Source organism: Kryptolebias marmoratus, linkage group LG8 (genome assembly GCF_001649575.2).
Source record: "Kryptolebias marmoratus isolate JLee-2015 linkage group LG8, ASM164957v2, whole genome shotgun sequence".
In the NCBI taxonomy this organism is placed as follows: domain Eukaryota; kingdom Metazoa; phylum Chordata; class Actinopteri; order Cyprinodontiformes; family Rivulidae; genus Kryptolebias; species Kryptolebias marmoratus.
In genome coordinates, this window is record NC_051437.1 from 15,387,735 (window position 1) to 15,405,956 (window position 18,222).

The window sequence follows — 18,222 nt, forward strand, 5'->3', positions numbered from 1 at the left end:
CTTTTTGTTCTTCTCTCCCCCCCCTCCCCCAATCGCTTCAATTTCTTGTCCCGCTGTTTCTGGTTTTGACTCTGTCCCTTTATTTCTTCCTTCTCTCTTTGTCCTCCCTTCCCATGGTTTTCTGTGTACTTTGTGGCTCTCAGTGCCCATGGTGTGCTCGGTGCACCCTCCTGCCTCTCACAGCGCTCCCTCCTTCCTGCGTCAATATGCCGGTCATCTGGGCCGTACCGCCTTGCGCAGAGAGCCAGGTGGGGGGCTGGAGAGGGAAAGAGCCTTCCTGAGCCTGCACAGGACTGGATCTTTGGGTATAATTTCTCACACACACGCACAAACACGCACAGTAGCAAACCCGTAAGCACACAAAGAAACATTAAGGAACTGAGTTTTTCATTTTTTAATACACAACAACTGATCATTTCTTTGTCTTTATGATGTGCAGCTAAACAAAATTCTCAGTTCAAGGAAGATTCATAGAAGCCCAGATACCCTCATTAAGAATGACACACTTTTAGGTACAACTGTCACATTGATTTAATAATTTTACAGTATGCTATTTCATTTTCATCAGTAGCTGCACTTTACTTTTTCATCCATGATTTTGTATCGGTAATGGGAAAGTCAAAATTGTGCGTACACTCTTCTCCAGATAGGAGAAGGTTTAATGTTTTATCTTGCTGACCATCAGGTGGAAGATGGGGCTCTGGGAATGGCCAGTCCATGTGTGAAAATGATACATGGACTGGCTCCCTGAATCATAATTTCACAATCTGAGCGTTTATGAATTCTGGCATTGTTTCCCATGTAAGAGTCTCTTACAACAGCCATTTTTATGATCCTTTTAGCTAAAACATATTGATTATTGCAGTGCTTTTGCATTGCAAGGGTTTTACACTATTTGCTAGGGGTGTAATGGTACATGTACTTGTATCGTGATGGTTCAGTACAGATGGTTTGGATGGGTACACTGAACTGATGATGAATATGTCAGTCACAAGAGATCATTCCTTCCAGAGCGGGTGCATGTTTTATTTAACTGCATGTTGCTAACAGCCCCAGCAAAAAAGAAGCAGAGAAAGATGCTATCTAAACACTATACCAAACAGTCTTCTTCTGAGAGAGTTACTGTCTGTTTAAAAAAAAAAGAAAAAGTAGCTTTTGGCATTTGTTTCTTTTTCTTGTTGGACTGAACCCGTACCAAACTGTGACCTTCGTACAGATTTGTGTTCATACACTTTTGGGGCTTGAACAACCCTGTCACCTTTTGTGTGGAAAATACACACACTGATATTAAATTTTTTAATCAAAACGGGGGCTGTACTTGTGTGTGTGCATCTGAGAGGTTTTTCACTGAGTATTAAAACTGTATTTACTGACACAATTGGACCATCTTGCCAACTTTTTACTATCAATGTGGAAGGATAAAACGCTTAAGGCCTTAATCCTACGTACACAAATACACACATGCGTGGACAGGCTCCCAACGCTGCAACACTCGCCCAATCACTTTTTCCTTCTGTCTACATTATGTAATGTTGTGTGTGGCTTTATGGATCCCAGTAATCTCATTTCCCAGTTTGGCTGGACAGCTAATATCAGGAGCAGCAGGGCTTAACACACAGAGAAAACTAAAGTCAAAAATAAATAAAAACAGTGGAAATGAAGATGATGCTGGAGAGGAGCTTAAAAGAGGAAGATGATGAAATAGAGATGATAAAACAAAGCAGGAGACTGATTTACTTGAGGCCTGGAGACAGAAAGTTAGAAATGCAAGGTTTGGATGAAGGGAGGGAGAACGGTCTGCAGATGTTCTCTCAGGAATCAGATTGTGCTAAACACACAGGACTCCTTGCTGCCTTTAAAGTCATATAAGAACCTAAAGAATGCAATAAAAGCTCGCAGTCTGAAAATAAAGCAAGTATGTTTGGATCAAGCTTAAGGTGTAACTTGGGTTTAGAAATGCAGTCGAGTCTTGTCACTTGTGAGAAATAGATATATGTGTATGCATGTGTGCATATTTTTACGCAAGAGCATAAAATTACTAATGAACTTTAACTGTTATACATTTGGTATGGGTTAATATTTGGGGTCCTTTCTGCCAAAAAGAGTAATGAATTGCTCAGCTTTTTGAACAAATTGCAAGTAGAAGGTAAGAATATGTGAATGTACCCACAGATTGTTGGTCTTGTTGAGTAACTTTGAAATCCACAGCTGTCTCTGCGTTCAGAAAAGCCCCAAAAGGCTTGTTGCATGACTCAAAACCGAGAATAGATGCTGCTCTATTATTAAAATCTGGATAAGGTGTAGTTTGAAATTTTAAGAGGTATGTAGGGTGTGTGTGTGTTTGGGTGTATGGGTGTGTGTGTGGGTGTGTGTGTGAGTATGTGTTTCCCACTGGTTGGTCTCGCTGACTCACTGTGTGCCATTTGGCAGTCAGAGCACGTTGCAGCCTTTAATAGAGCGACATGATGCAATCTCTCTTTCCTCCTGCACTAAGGAGATTACCCACCCTTTCTTTGTTTCTCACTTTTTCTTTCTGTATTTTACTTTCTAGCTGTATTTGTTCTTGTATAGTTGGGGTAAGAAGTAAGTACATCTTTTTATCTTTTCCAAGGTTGTACATGTCAGGGCATAGTAAAAACAAAAATCATTAGCAGATCTTAAAATTAACAGAATGATAAATAGATGAGTAACCACATTTGAGATAATACACCGTCTACTGTGCACTGCTTTATAAGGATTAGCAGGGTGAGTATGAATAGTGGAATACTGATAATTAAATGCACTTGATTAACAATCATTAAAAACTGACATTTTGATAGTTTGCAGGTCTAAACCATTCAGGAATGGGCTAATACAGTATCAAAAAAAACAAAACAAACATTAATAGCTTTAAATATTTTTCTCTGTCCATCAATCTGGAAAGACTCCTAAGGCCATTTCCAAACAATCTGAGGTTCATCATTCTAACATGAAAAGACTGAAGACAGCTGCCAATCGTTTGAGAAGTGGCTGTCCCAGTACGTTTTCCCTGAGCTTGGCCAAAGGAGGATTATACAACAGAATTGTCAAGCTGCAAATGGTCCAGATGGTCCAAAGTCCAGACTTCAACTTGACTGAAATGCTGTGACAGTACCTTTAAATGAGATGTGCATTAATTAAAGCCCACAAGCTTTATTTATCTGCTGTTGTAATGTTGTAAATTAGAGTGGGTTGACATTTTTCTGGAACGATGTGAAAGACTTGAGGATCACAACAAGGTTTTACCTTTTCAGTATTCAGGTTTTGAATACAGGTTTTTTTTTTCAATTAATGAATGCAATTAGTTAGTAGTACATACATTTTGGCTTAGCACTTAACAAATAAGTCGATTCATTTTGTTGTCATCTACCTGAAACTGTTTTTACCTATTTTTAAGGCTTGTTATGGACAGATGATTAATGGTTTTCATACATAAGACTTTAATTTCACATGGATGTTTGATTATTCGCTTAAATACATTTTCCGTTTCTGTAAATAGAAAAACTCATGTGGATATGTATATATGGTGTGTCTGCCCCACGCGCTGTTCCTGTTGTATCTTTTGCTACCCAGGCCAACACCCACTCTCATCACACTGTGCTTACAGTACAATCAAGCAGCATTAGCACTGCGCTTTTTATTTTTCACCACAGCCCCATATCTCCTTCTGTGTATGTGTAAATATCGTTAGTTAAACTATTGAGGATTATGTTACCATCCTGTCTGTTTTTATTGACTAAAATAAGTCTTCTGAAAGCTGCCATCTCTTCTCCAAACTTATTACAGCCTGCTATTTTTGATATTGTCACAGATGTCTCCTCCGGTTCTTCTCTCCCCTCCCCCCCTCTCTGGCTTCATACATCAAAATACTATATTTAACTCTGAATTAACCAGAATGGGGTAAAGATAAAAAGATTAGAAGCTTTTCTCTATCTGCATTTTGCACACCACGAGAGCCCTTGTCTGCACCGGGGATTTAATGTAATGCATTAACATCGCTTTAATAGCTGCAGACTTCTCCTTAGCCCCCTGTCTGGTCTCAGCTATCCATTTACTCAATCATGGGATGGATTTGATAAGAACAATAGAGTGGATTCCTTTAATGGCGTTGATCCTGCAAGCTTTTTTTTAATGTATGTCAGGTTGGCTTCCTGTTTCATGCTTGAGGCCTAAGAAAGATGTTGCTAATGAATGCTGGTAATTTTCAGAGCCAAATGTGCAAAGAGTAGGCTCTGGGCGTTTGAAATGTTTGGGATCAGCATAAACAGAGCCAGTGGCTTACAGTTAGGCACTCTGGTCTCAGTAATTGACTAATAAGATTCCTCAGATGTGGATAAGAGGTTCAGAGGTAATTACTACAGTCTTAGGTTTCCCATTCGCTTCAAGGCTTTTGAGTATATTTTTCTTTGCATGCGTGTTTCTCTGGGATGCTAAATGCTCTTTGATTTTCATTTGTCTCATTAGTCCACTGGGATACTGTTGTGATTATAATTTTAAAAAATACAGCAGACTACTTTTAATTGAAAAGTTATAGTTACATTTGTTAAGCAGATTTGACAATGGAGATGTTTACGAGAAGGCGGCTGTTGGAAACAGGAGTAAAAATCTGTTGCTGTAAACTAAGAATTCTTTCATTTTTAAAGCTGTGTTTGTGGGTTAAAGGTGACGGGGAAACTGCATAGTTCAGGGTTTGAGTGGCTAGCTTTTATGTCCTTGATGTTTGAAACAGCCTGAAGCTCAACAATTCATCTTTGGAAAGAGCAGTACTCTGATCTGAAAAAGTATAGGTGATGGGCCCAAAAGTGTAGGTAGTGTTAATATTTGTTTTGGTGCTGCTTGAACATCCTGTCTTGTTAAAAATGTTCTCATGACATAAGCAAACTGTATCCCAGTGAGCTCACATATTGACCATGTTTAAGTCAATCACATTTGTGGATGGAAAACATGGATAAATGGATGTTTTTCTAAGTGGGTTTATAATTATGGTCATCATTATTGACAAGCAGGGTGTGTGAACCGCTCCGCATGAGCGTGTTTTCTTAGTTAGTGTTTATAAGACAGCCTGATAATTGACATGAAGGAGGATGTAAGATTTTGTCTCCCAGCAGCTTGTGGATCGTATCTTTGAAGTGCTAATCTGTGAGATTATTATAAGGAAAGACGGCCTTTTATGACTTTATCTAGTTGACATTTGGATGTAGTTTCCAGTTCAATGCATCAATTTTCTCTAAATGCCTCTTTTGAAGTTGGCTTCTGTGGTGGCAATTAAGGACCAAGACTGCACAAGACACCTAACAGAAGACACCTAAGAGAAGTATTTATGACAAAGTGAAAAAAGGAGCTCATAGCCAACAACCTGGCACCCACTAGTATTTAATCATCACTACATTCGCTTGGGTTTTTTGTGTTCATGAGACCAAATTAGATCCATTTTTGATATCAGTTACACTCCTACAGAGTTTTATGAGTGTCTTTTGCGGCGTGTGCAGATACCGTTTGGACATGTGTCCCAAAAGAGGCAAAAATATAAACACCTGCCAAAGTTCTCACAGCAACCCCTTTAGTTGCTACCTGTTCAGTATGTCTCCAGACTCCACACATGCACACACACACACACACACACACATGTGAATGACTAAAGAAAAAAAACTTTTAGAAGACATGCTCTTTGTACATTATATTTAATCATCTTAACAGGATCACTCTTGAAATGTACATGTATCAAGTAATTTTGTCATTTCAAATGAATTAAAAATACATTGAAAAGTAGCTGCTTTAGTGTTGCTGGGATTTTAGCAGACTTGTTGCCTGAGAAATGAAGCTGTTGCCTATTCTGGTTGTTCTAGATTTGATGGAACCATATTTTCTTTCAGATGTCAGGAAATTAGACAACACTCGAGAGGGGAGTAGAAGCTGTCATTTCTCACGAGGTCCAAGTGTTGGGAGATCTTTCTGCTTTGAGCTGATCTGTGTGGCTCCTTGGTCTGTGATGTCTTTACACCAGCTTGCATGCATGATCTCTATGGTCTATGCTTAGTGGTTGAATCTGTAGTAGGATATAAAAAATACACATAAAATACATCAAACCAGTCATCGAAACAAACCTTTTGTTTTTTACACATACAAAATACAGTCTTTTGATATGACCAAGAGAATGATCTTGCTGGTGTTTCCCTGTGAATGTACCATTGTGGAACAAAGTCTGGATAATATTTAGGAAGTAATTTTGATTTTAGCTTTTTTTTTAAATGTAGAACACAAAAGCACCAACAGCTACTCAACAGTGGTGTTTTCAAATATGCAACAACTATCAGTATGCCTCCTGCTTGTCTGATATTTGCATAAAGAATGTATAGTCTTCTTTGCTGGTGTGTCAGGGTCATCGGTGACTTTGTTTTTTAAGTACGCCTTTTTTGTATGTGCAGTGGATGTGAAAGGGAGATTGTGTTTGGTGTGCTTGAGTCGATCATGAGGAAAGGCCTGTGTCATGCCCACAAGGCAGGATAGGGAGAGGAACAGGAAAAAAGACTAGGATGCCAGAGGCATCTATCAACAGCCTCTGGGATTAATCTTTTTTTCCTCTGAGAGTGATAACAACACAAGGAAAAATGGGCGCAAACCAAGTGAACATAAGAAAGAGATGCAAAATAGAGTTTGAGAGAGAGAGAGAGGCTGATCATGCAGAAAATGTCATCAGCTCATGGCTCGAAAGACGGCACTGATATTCGATACCATCTCTGGACACCGAACGAGGGAGGGAGAGATGGAGACAGGAGGAGGAGGGAGAGAGAGAGAGAAGGGCTGTTATCACATGAGAGAGGGAGGAGAGTAATAGCAAGGTAAAGGGAGGGGAGTGAGAGGACTGAAGCACCGATCAGGGTGCCACCGGCAAGGAGGGAGTGATTGAGAGAGGGAAGTGGATGGAAGAAAGCAGCACAACAGCCTGAAGAGTGGTGTGCAGGATAACTGGAATAACCAAGGACAACAGGGGAGGACATGTGACAGAGCTGGAAAAAGAAGGTCAAGAAAACGAGAAAAGTGGAGTGCTCATAAAAGGAAAAGTATTAAGTAAGAAGAAGATATGGTCAGGTAGTTGAATATATGACAGAAGTGCTTTTTTTGCTGCTGTGAGCTGCGAGATAAGTGCATTGCGCATCTTTGCACATGCTTGCATGCTTGTGTCTGGATGATACAAATGAAGACAGAACACCTGTTATTCTTAGAGCTCTGAGCTTGCATGCGTTGGGCTGTCTCTGCAGCATTTTACCTACCTGCACGATGTTTGACCTTCCTTAGTCAGCAAGCAGAGTGCGACCGCAGAAAGGGAAAAAAAAAGGGGGGAGAGAAAGGAAAAGAGATGAAGGGAGGGAGCGTCTACTGAAAAAGCCACAGAAAGAGAGAGAGTGTGTTAAAGTGGAGTAGCAGCTGAGGGAATTGTTGCTGTGATTAGTGTGCTTGCACTGTCTTCACAGTCCTCTGCTTGGAGCTCCTTTTGAATGTAGTGTATATTGGATTTTTCTCAGGCAGAAAGCTTGGACCTTCAATCATTTACAGCTTCTAAAACGTGGGAGCCACCCAGCCCTGTTGACTGGAAACTGAACTGAGATGACCTCGTCTTCCTGAAAAGGCCTGGACTTTTTTCCCTTTCCTTCTTGGTAACATTTGTAGATCCACTTTTAAACACTTGTGCTTTGAATCCTCCGTCATAATGGAAGCGTCAGACAATCCTCAAGGGTGCTCGAGCCGTGCTCCCCGGGTGGGAGAATCCAAAGTGGGGGAGGCAAAAATGGGAGAGGGCATGAGAATGGGGGAGCGAGAAGCCCCACTGAGGTTGTCACCGTTCCGTATGCTTCGAATGCTGGACTCGTGCCGTCCACCAGGAAACCGCATCGGTGAGTCTTATGATTGCCATCTTCAGCCTGAAGTTCATTCCGGTCTGATTTTTATCAGATGCCACCGAAGACAAAAGGACAATAATGTTTTTGCTTGTGTGTGTGTGTGTGTGTGTTGGTTTGTCTGTGTTAGGAAATTGTCTCATAAACCACTGGACAGATTTTAATGAAATTCTCAGAAAGTAATCATTAAATGAACATCTACAAGTAATTAACTTTTGGAGTCAAGTCCATTCAAGATGGCCGCCATAGCTTAATGACCTTACAAAACACAAATGTGGCTATAACCTGTAAATTTTACAGTTACTGAGCTACAATTTGGCACGGTAGTACCTGAGAGTCAACTTATGATCCAATCACTAACCGATTGTGCAATATCTGTATTTAAAACTTTGCATTTACCTATTAGAGTAAACTCTGCTTGTCTGTTAGCAAAATATCTCATGAACCCCTGAGTGTATTTTATTGAAACTCAGAAAATAATCATTAGATGTTCGTCTACAGCTGATTAACCTTTTGGAGTCAACTCAGTTCATATGCATGTCTTCATGGAATGCTAGGCTTTTAATTATTTTGGGTCTGTTTTAGCTTTGTTTTATGTCTTTATGTTTTAATTTATTTTACTCTTATTTTAAGTTGTGTGACTGCTGTTATGTTTTCTTTTCTTCTGTACAGCAATTTAGTCCAGTGGTTGTTTAAAGTGTTTTATGAATAAAGCTGGTATGGTATGATCCTATACTTCCTAAAATCCAAGGATGCACAGATGCTGTAAAAATAACCAGTTTTCAGTCAAACATTGCTCTATAGATGACTATGATTACCATTTTCGTGCCACTTAAAAAATGTCTTATGATTTCATCGACACACACTAAATTTTTGTTCTGATTTTACTTTAGGAGACATAAAATAAATCAAGTATCCTGATTTCTATCTTACAAAAAAAATCTAGTTTATGCAGTAGTGAAGATTTTTCTCAGTCTTGACCTTTAACTATATAAAAATAAGATTCCTGTAAAGGCCTGGTCTCAAGATAATAAATACTGTTCTGACCCAGAGCAATGCTCCACAAGAACTCCCTAGAGAAGCCGTGTATCTCATTTTATTTAATTTTTTTGATTATCTTACTATCAGCAAATTGACTGCAATGTATTAGTTTATTCAACATTCAGACACACACACATACAAAACAGTTTTCAGACTCTTAGCCTTTAAAGGGAAGAACAAGTAATAGACCTCAGTTCAAAGCCTAAGCTGGTGTAATCATATAGGTAGAGCATAAATGAGTTGAACAGCCTTCTGAATTTCACTCAGACTTTGCCAAGTTGAGGCTTTATGACAGAAAATCTCAATATTTCTGCTACTCTTTGAAGCAAAGTGGCTTGCTTCAGGTTTTTAGGATCCTCTTTGTTGGACTTCCCATCGTGTTCAGAGCTCTGCATTCAGTGGTGGAGATGAATTTCCCTCTTACTGGAGTCCATGCAGAGCTGGGTGAGGTAAGGATTGTCCTAAAAGTAGCCCACTCAGTCTTCTAGCAGGGAGTCAACCCTAACTAGGCCAGGCTGGCTTCACGCAGGGACACAGCGGGAACTTGTGACATTTACTGTCTGCTCTTTGTCTTTTCTGGAAGTGGAACATAGGGAACCTGCGGGGGACTTTAAATTTTAGTTTTGTGAGATTAGGAGAGTGTGTGGGTGAGTCTCTGGTTCTGATCTGAGCAGTTGTAGAGACAAATATCTGTTTTGTACTCTATGTCCTACCACATTACGAGCTTGTTTCGGGCTGTTTGTGGAGTTTTCCTCCCATGTGATGTTTCCTTGTCTCACCCACCCACATCCGCCTGACTGTTGACCCAAACAATCATTATCAGGGTCTTTCAGAAACTAAGAGTTGTGTAATAGAAGTGCTGGATACTCACTTGTCACTACCGTGTTGGTTTGTAGCTCTCCTGGATCAGTTTTCTCCTACTCTAGTGTCAGTTACCTTCAGTTTATGTTTCACCATATGGGTTGTGAGGGTTAATTTCTGATATATGTGACTCCTCGATTTACTCGCAAAACTACCTCCTTTATTTTCTCCTCACCTCTCTTGTTTATGCCTCAAATTATGTATCAGATGTAAAAAAACAAAAAAAATCTTCAGAAACAACAATTGCATGTCTAGGTGTGCGTTTTTAATAATTAATTGCTTCATTTGGTAAAGTGCTGAAATAATCACCATATAACTTTATTTACTGTCTCAGTAAAACATCTCTGATGCAGTTTAAATATATAATCACCTTCTTTATGTTACATTTCAACATGGGTCAATCCCAGGTTTTAGATTTTAGGAAATTTAGTGCTTCCATCTATACATTTGACAGTAATATGTTTATTCGGTGTGTAAGAGTATGATAGTTCATATCAGACGTTTGGGATGGGTACATGAATTAGACGTTGTCAGTCACAGGTGATCACCGCTCCCATCTAGAAATAATCATGTTTTATTTAATTGCATTTTGTCAACAGCCCTGACAGAAAGAATGGTTGGTTCAGAGTAACATGCAGAAGCTTGAAGACCTGCTTGTTTGATTCAAAAGAGCCGTGTGGAAAAGCTCCTCGTTGCCACTGATGGCAGACGGGATAGAGAGGAGGTGCACGTATGGCAAGCAGTTGTATTGTGTAATCAGCACTTTGAAAAATACTGGCAGTTCATTTCTATATTTATTTAATATCCCTGATATCAAGCTTCATTTTTTTCCACTAATCCCACTGAGAAGCTAGGTTTGAGTGTTTCTCATTTTATTTATTCTATATTTTTTATATCTATATTTAGTTCTGTGTTGCTTTTTATTGTACATCAAGTCTTTAAGTCAAATTATTAGAAGCAAACACTCCTTGGCTTTTTGTTTTTATTTTATTGGCTGTAATAAATTCCTTCGTGGAGTCCTGTGTACTGAGACAGGCTGTATTTGTTAATGTCATTCTTCCAACATTTTCAAGAACAGCACATTCACTGAAGAGGCTGCCCAACGACTGAAATGGAGGCAGCATTTGATCTGGTTTCTTTCACTTACGTAAAATTTACCAGAGGGGCAGATTTAGTCATTTTAGGCTTGTTCTTAAATCTGTAATTTACTGTTTTGACTTGGTTCAAAGTATCATTTTTCCTGCAGGTTTTTTTATTTTTAATCTCAGACTTGCAGTACATCCTGGAAGTCATCCAGCTTGGCCTTACTTCAGTCAAGCTGTTTGTGTTTTTGGTTTTGTATTTTTGTGTCACATTCCCCATCTGCGTCTTTCTTAAAACAGTCTATTTATATACATTTGAACTCATTTAATATTACTTCCGGGCTTATATGAATACAATTGAAAGTTTTTTTTCTTATTTTGAAGAGACCTAATGAAACATATGTCATTTAATTATTTTAGCAAAAACAATGTTCTCAATACATTTTGAAAGACATTTTTAAAAACTAGTAAGTTATATTTTGCTCTATTTTTTTATTCTCAAACCTTAATACAAAGTATGTGGCCTATCTTCTCAAATCCTATCCATTATTGCAAAAGAGAAATGCAAACAAATGACCTAGAATGGGCCCCAGTTTCTTTGCAGCTGACACACAACACTCTATAACAAATGACATTACGTGTCTGGCTCTTAGTTTTTATATCACAGGTGTCTGAGTCACTCAAGGGAGTTTTCTTTCCTCATTATCTAATCACTTCTTCCTGCTATAAACATCTTCCACCCAACCTCTTGTCTCTTTTCTGCAATAAGGAAGCTCTTGTAAATGTAAACAGTAGAGTTCACCGTGCTGTAGTTTCAGCCTCTGTCAGAACCCTTTTTGAAGACATTTCCTCGATCAAACACAAAGCAAAACATGCAGACGAACACAGAGCTTCAAACACCTACTGTATGTGCTGCATAACCCAGACTCAGAGCTGACAGAGAGCTGAAAGAGCAGAGATGAACCATTTCACCCTTCCCCCACATTTACTCCAACACACACACACACACACAGCATGTAGGCAGTCCTGTCAGTCGTACCGTGACTCATTAATCAGATGGATTCTGGGACGGATGGAGGTGTGTGTGTGGAGGGGTGACGGGTAGAGATGAGGAAGCTCTCGTTGCATGTGGTATATTGATCTCTGACCTCCTCGTCTTACCAGTGGCATTTTATACACACTTGGTTAACACCCCTTCCATTACTGGTGACACAATCCGTCATTTGGGAAACTGAGACCCTGCTCCGGCTCTCAATGGAGAGTAAATAACATCTGAGAAAGACACTTTTTTTTTTTTGTCATTTGATCACCTCTTTGCCAAAAACTATGGGAGAATGGCTTTTTTCATAGAACACTGAACAAATAAAATTCTGGGTTTCAAGTAATTAATTACTTTTAAGTATGACTCTAAAGAAAAAAAAAAACTACTGCTTTGTCAAATGATGTAATATATACTTTTGTGTGTGTGTGTGTGTTGTAGGTATTGTCCATGAAAATGTGAAAATGGGTTCAGACGGGGAAAGTGATCAAGCCTCTGGAACGTCTTCGGATGAGGTCCAGAGTCCAGTGAGGGTGCGCATGAGGAACAACCACCATCGACGCATCTCTAACGAGGTACTGGGAGCAAAACCTTCACACGAACACACACAGTTTTACACCAGATATACTGCTCTCAGGAATATGTCCCAGGGAAAACATTCTTGAAAACCTCATTCATTATTATTTGCCAGTGATGCCAAATGCTGTGGGAAAACTTTCTCTCTAGTAAGATTCACTGTAAAAGAAATTTTATGAAGAGAGCTATATAGTGAATTTGGTAGGCTTTTATAGTTGTTTTTTTGTCGCATATATATTAATAGCCATTAGTAAATACCAAACCAAAGAGTGAATAAAAAGTAAAGTGAAACCTAAACTGATCAGCAAATAATCAAGAGAAAAATAAGAAACATTGCTGCCTTATATTTGGGATTTTTTTCTGACTTTCCTCCACACTCCTACAATCCTCTTGTGTGAAATCCTTGCCCCTTTTCACCACTAAACACTAAAATGTCATTTCTAATGTTTGCTGTTGGTAGCTTTGCATTGCACCTGCAACACCAAGAACAAATGTGATCGGACACTTTCTCTGTGTCTCAGAGAAGCCAGGGGCTTTGACGAAATGACTGCATTGACAGCATTTTTTAAAGCGATGCAACCAACCATGTAGGATAAGCAAACCATACAGAGCAGTTTGAGTTCTTGTAAATGTCCTCTTAACAACACATGTTTACCTGATGCTAATTGGTTTACAGCATCTCTGTTATAACACTGATGTCAGGTATTAAACTAGTATGTCTGAAAACATTATTTTGAAGGAAATAAACAAAACAGTGTAGCTGAAATCTTTGAGCAGCCTGTTGTCAAAATTCATAAAGTCAGATATGAATGTTTAAACTCAAGTCTGCTCTGTGCAGCACCATATTCACTGTGCAAGAAAGGTGCCTCTTTTGCATTGAATTAAGAAAGAAAAATACATCATAGACAAGGTTCTGTTTGTAGCTAATGTTTGTGAGTGTCAGTATGTGAGCACCTTTGCCATCAGTATACAGCTCGAGTTGATGTTTTTTGTGTAAAACGTCCCCCGAACAAGTGATCAAGTCTTGGTCAGACTGTGCATTTTTTGAAGGAGTTGCACAGTGATGAGCGCAGCAGTATTACTGGAAATGCCTCTGGACACGCAGCGTCTGACTGCTGTGAGCAGTGGAAGGGACTAATTTAGACCATGTTTATCACAAGGAGAGAAAGGGAAGGGGATGGAAAGGCAGTGTGGGAGAGAGACATGCTGGGGTGACAGAGTAATTATGAATGTGGGAATAATTCCTGCTGTGGCGGAGACAAGCATGGGGCATAAAGCGCCAAAGAAAGATGGGCAAAGGATGATTGTGAGCTGAAGGGGCGACGTGACGGTAGGAAACGAGATGAAAGCAATGTTTTCTCTCCGTCGCCGTCACCCCCATCCATTCACCCCCTTCCCCCCCATCTGGCTTTTTCCCCCTCAGGAATCTGCCCGTTCCCCTCTCCTCCTGCTCCCTCCCCCCTCCCTCCCCCACTCCGCTGTTTTTCTCCTCCTCTTTCTGAGCTCACGGATGGCACTCTACCACAGTGCCAGCCCTCTCTCTCTCTCTCTCTCTCTCTCTCTCTCTCTCTCTCTCTCTCTCTCTCTCCCTGACTGCGTGTGCAGTCATGTATCAGGTCAGGGACATACAATGTTGAGAGCGCATGTGTGTGAGGGCACTGAAAAACAACGTTTAAGGAGGACAATGAGGGAGCTACTAGAGCTGCTCTGCATTGTGAGTATGGGGGGCACACATGTGTGTTTGTGTGTGGGTCTTTCTTTAATCTCTAGCAGTGAATAAGAGGGAGTGAGTGTCAGTGTGTTTGTGAACTTGTGACCATCCTTACCCCTTCTGTAAACAGTATGTACATCTGAAGGCACTTACATTGTTAATAAGATGTATGTATGTCTTTTGTTTTTACATATAAGCTATTGTAGAGTTTTTTCTTTGCTGTTCTTACGCCCATACTTATTGGACCTTACAAATGTGTGAACCTCAGCCAGTAGCTTATGTAATTTCAACATGTGCTAATTTCGTGTGCACAGCATTGCTTTACATTTTCATTGTTTCATTGTATTCTAAATGTCTGGTGTAGCTTTACTAAAGGAAATGCTTTATATGCATACCTGCATACTGTTACTTTCCCCCTATGAGCTCAGATTAAATTAAAACACATTAGATTTCACATGCATATATCAAGAACTCACAGGGCCAACTGACCTCGGCTATTATGAAAGCAAAGCATGATAAACATCTTGCAGCCATGTGTTTGGACAAGAGTATAAAAGAGCTTATTCATTGTGTGACATGAGAAGTTGTCATCTCAAAAGTGACTGGATGTTTGCATCTAACAATGTCTAAAACCGTTGTCACCTGGGGCGAAAGTTGCATTAATTGTATCAAAAGTGATCAAATAGTTCTTTAGTGAAATAAAATTAACTACAGCTGAACTCAGCACAGCTCTGTTGACGAAAAATGTTGCTTTATTTGCACAGGGACTAATGTTGCACTCGCTGGAACTTGAAGTGCAGACATTTGGTTCATAAGGTCAGTGGACTGTGGGGAAATTCTGTTTTTGAACAAAGCACCATGAAGGGCTTACTTAAAGGTAATGGCTCAAAAAAGACATGACTTTTGCTGCTCATTTTATGGTTAGGGAAGATGCAAAAACCCTGGTTGGGTGTCCTGGGAGACTGATGATTCTCTCAGCTGTCCACACTGTTGCCTGCAGCTTCCTAACGTCCGGTTTAGTTGTTAAACAAAACCGGCCAGTAGAAGAGGTGGATAGCCTAGACTCGGTGACAGCTAAGTTAAATTAGATTAGGATTACCTGTGCAACATTAAACCTCCTCAGCTGGCAGAGGAAGTACAGTCTCCGCTGCACTTTTTTTTTTTTTTTTGTACAAGAGAATTGATGTGGGCTTTTCTGCTTCATGTCTTGTGTGATGGTGATGCAGTTTGAATTTTATAAACCTGCTGACCTGTTTTTGTCTCCCTTTGTGTTTTTTTTCTTAGGACATAAACAAACGTTTGTCTCTCCCAGCTGACATCAGACTACCTGAGGGCTACTTGGAGAAGTTTGCCATGAACAGCCCACCCTTTGACAAACCCATGAGCCGCCGGCTTCGACGTGCATCACTGGTCAGTACTCGGAGTGAACGTGTGTATATTTAGATCAGTGAATGTGTAAATGTACTAGGCCCGTGGTTCTCGGTGGTGCGAGAATCACTGGTTGTGCTCTGGATCCCTTTAGTAGGGATGGGAATCTTTAGACACCTCACAATTTGATTCTCAATAAAACAATTATTGATTCATTTTCTTATCTTAAAACTTAAATTACTGTGGCTTATTTTACACAAATAAACACAGGAATATGTATGTTCATGCCCAATAAAGAGTGCACAATAACGTGTAAAAAAACAAAAAAAACTGTGTTCTCATGCTGCTGATGAACAATTAGCACAGATACTAACTTAAGATTGAAAACCCAATAGAAAAGCTAACGTGATTAGCATTGTGCACAAGGAAGTTATACATAAATTTCAACCATTCCTAAAGACGTGAAAAGATGTGAAAACACACAGCTTCACTGCAACAGGAAGCCACATTAACTTTACCAGGACAAACAGCAACTACTCCGATGATTCTCTTAAAGTGGCAGCACAGATTAATGTCAACAAAATAGATTTTTGATGTTCAAAAATTTAATAACACAATAAGTAGAGATAGCCAAAATGGATCACTAGTTTAAACAAACTACGATCTTGGCTCCAAATGGGAAATACCTGAAACAACAAAATGCAGTAAAGAATATTTTACAACCGTTGTGGAAACTGAAGTTGACAAGGGTTAACCCATGTGCTGGTGTCCACTGAAGTCTATACAGGACCTGCTAGCCACAAAACATTCAAAACAGTGAGACAGTTTATTCAAATTAGCTTAAATCTGTACTCCATTGTTGGGCAGAAGAAGAGCCAAAACCAGAGTTAAATGTGCATGCAGCAACTCATCTTAAGCTACCCAATTAACCAGAGTTAGGGTTTGTGATTTGGCCAGATGCTTGTTTATGTCATATCTGAACATTAAACTTGTAAGCTTGTCCTACTGCTCGATCACAATGGGTGGTACTTGGGAGAGCTTAGTATTTTCTGAGGTGATACTCGTTATAAACGAAGTTCGGTGCAAGGCAATTACTGGAGTTTTCGTACGCACTATCTTCATGTGTACCTTGTATTCGTGCGGCTGGGTGTGTGCTGCTTTATTTGTTGCAGCATTGTTTGGAAACAAAACTGAGATGAGCCTTCAGGGGCATTGTGCGCGACTGAAACGGTTGCCTGAGGTCATTATATCAGCCGACACAATCACACAGAGAAAGTACAAAGACATGGGCTAGTTTCAGACTGAGTTATGCCAAAGAATGCATAAAGGCCCAGCAGGGAGATAAATGATAAATTCTGTATTATGCATCCAGGACCAGAGCATTATGGGTATAAAGGGAGGGCTGCAGGAGAGGGGAGGGGCTCACTGCTGGATGCATAAAGCAGGGGATGATGGGAAGAACAGAAGAGTAATCATTAATATGCAAACTGTTTTTGCACTGTATGCCTCTTAATTGCTTTAGTACTTTTGATATTTAGCCTGTTTTTTGCTTGTAATTACACTGCTTTTTCTGTCACGTTTTGCTTTTTTCACTACTCAGTTTTTCAGGGTGTCCTTGTTCGTGCTCTTTGTTTCACTTATTCACTTCATCTTTGCTCTGCTTTAAATCAGACTCGGTCTGCTTCACCAAGGCAGACTGAATTTGTCCTTTAAACAAGATTACTGAAAGCCTTTAAGTTCTCGAGGATTTGCCCCGTATCAGCCATATTTGTTGTAATTATGAAAAAGGGCCAGTCTACCTCTGGCTCTCTCCAGCTTGAAGCAGTTTCGCTATGCAGCTTTTCTGTACTAGGCTCACAGAGATGTGAGGAAAAGGCTTTTAAGTTTGCTTTTTCTTTTTGACAAAACGTGGAAAAGTGTACTGCAGAAGGTGATGAGCTGAAGCAGAGAAAGAGGAGTAGTTTTCAGGATGAAATGAAACCTCGACTTGGATTTTTTTGAGGTCTATCTACCTGTGTGTAACTATGTATCCTGGGTTGCTAAATGTATGTGATGTAAAAGATCAATCAATAAATCAGGAGCAGTGTCAGACTCATCTGCTGCAGCTTCTCCTCTGAATAGGATTTCACTCCAGGACACCTTGAAGAGTGCAAAGATGAGGAGGGGGAAAAAAAAGATCCAGAAAGAGGATAAGAAGACAATATTAAGGGCTGAACGAATATGATGTCACAGTTTTAAAAAGTGCAAAGCGACCCGAACAAAAAGATGTTGGCAAAGATAAATGCCCCAAAAAAACAAAGTTTAAAACCAGTCTATAAAGAAGTCTGAATATCAGGACGTTTATATTTATCACATGCATTTTGCTGACTGAGTAATGTGTAGAGGAGGTTAGATTGCAAGTAGATTATTTTTATGAAAATGGCTAATCTTTTTGCAGCAGTGCAAAGTACCTTTTGTCTTTACAGTGCATTATTCACACACCCATTATCTTTGAGGCTTATTTTTTAACCCATTTTGTGTTTAGGCTGTTACATTCTGTTTATTAAAGCGTTCTCAGGCGTATTATGGTAATATCTTTGAGCTGTTGGTGTGCTTTCTGCTTGTTACTATATCGTAGACACGTGTCCGGTG

General features: G+C 39.7%; 1 protein-coding gene across 9 annotated transcripts in view; it reads left to right on the forward strand.

Moving 5' to 3' along the window:
* Positions 1-18,222, forward strand: part of LOC108235233 (cyclin-dependent kinase 17) — a 40,321-nt gene that overhangs the window by 10,929 nt on the left and 11,170 nt on the right. For 4 of the 9 annotated variants that reach the window (XM_017415099.3, XM_017415094.3, XM_037976946.1 and 1 more), the window contains exons 3-5: positions 144-305; positions 12,378-12,511; positions 15,508-15,633. In XM_017415099.3, coding sequence (XP_017270588.1) covers positions 144-305; positions 12,378-12,511; positions 15,508-15,633 — 422 coding nt within the window. Of the gene's footprint in view, positions 1-143; positions 306-2,447; positions 2,584-6,866; positions 7,087-7,541; positions 7,911-12,377; positions 12,512-14,086; positions 14,227-15,507; positions 15,634-18,222 lie in introns of those variants that run through there. The other 5 variants (XM_017415095.3, XM_037976947.1, XM_017415097.3 and 2 more) reach the window with 5 other exon arrangements.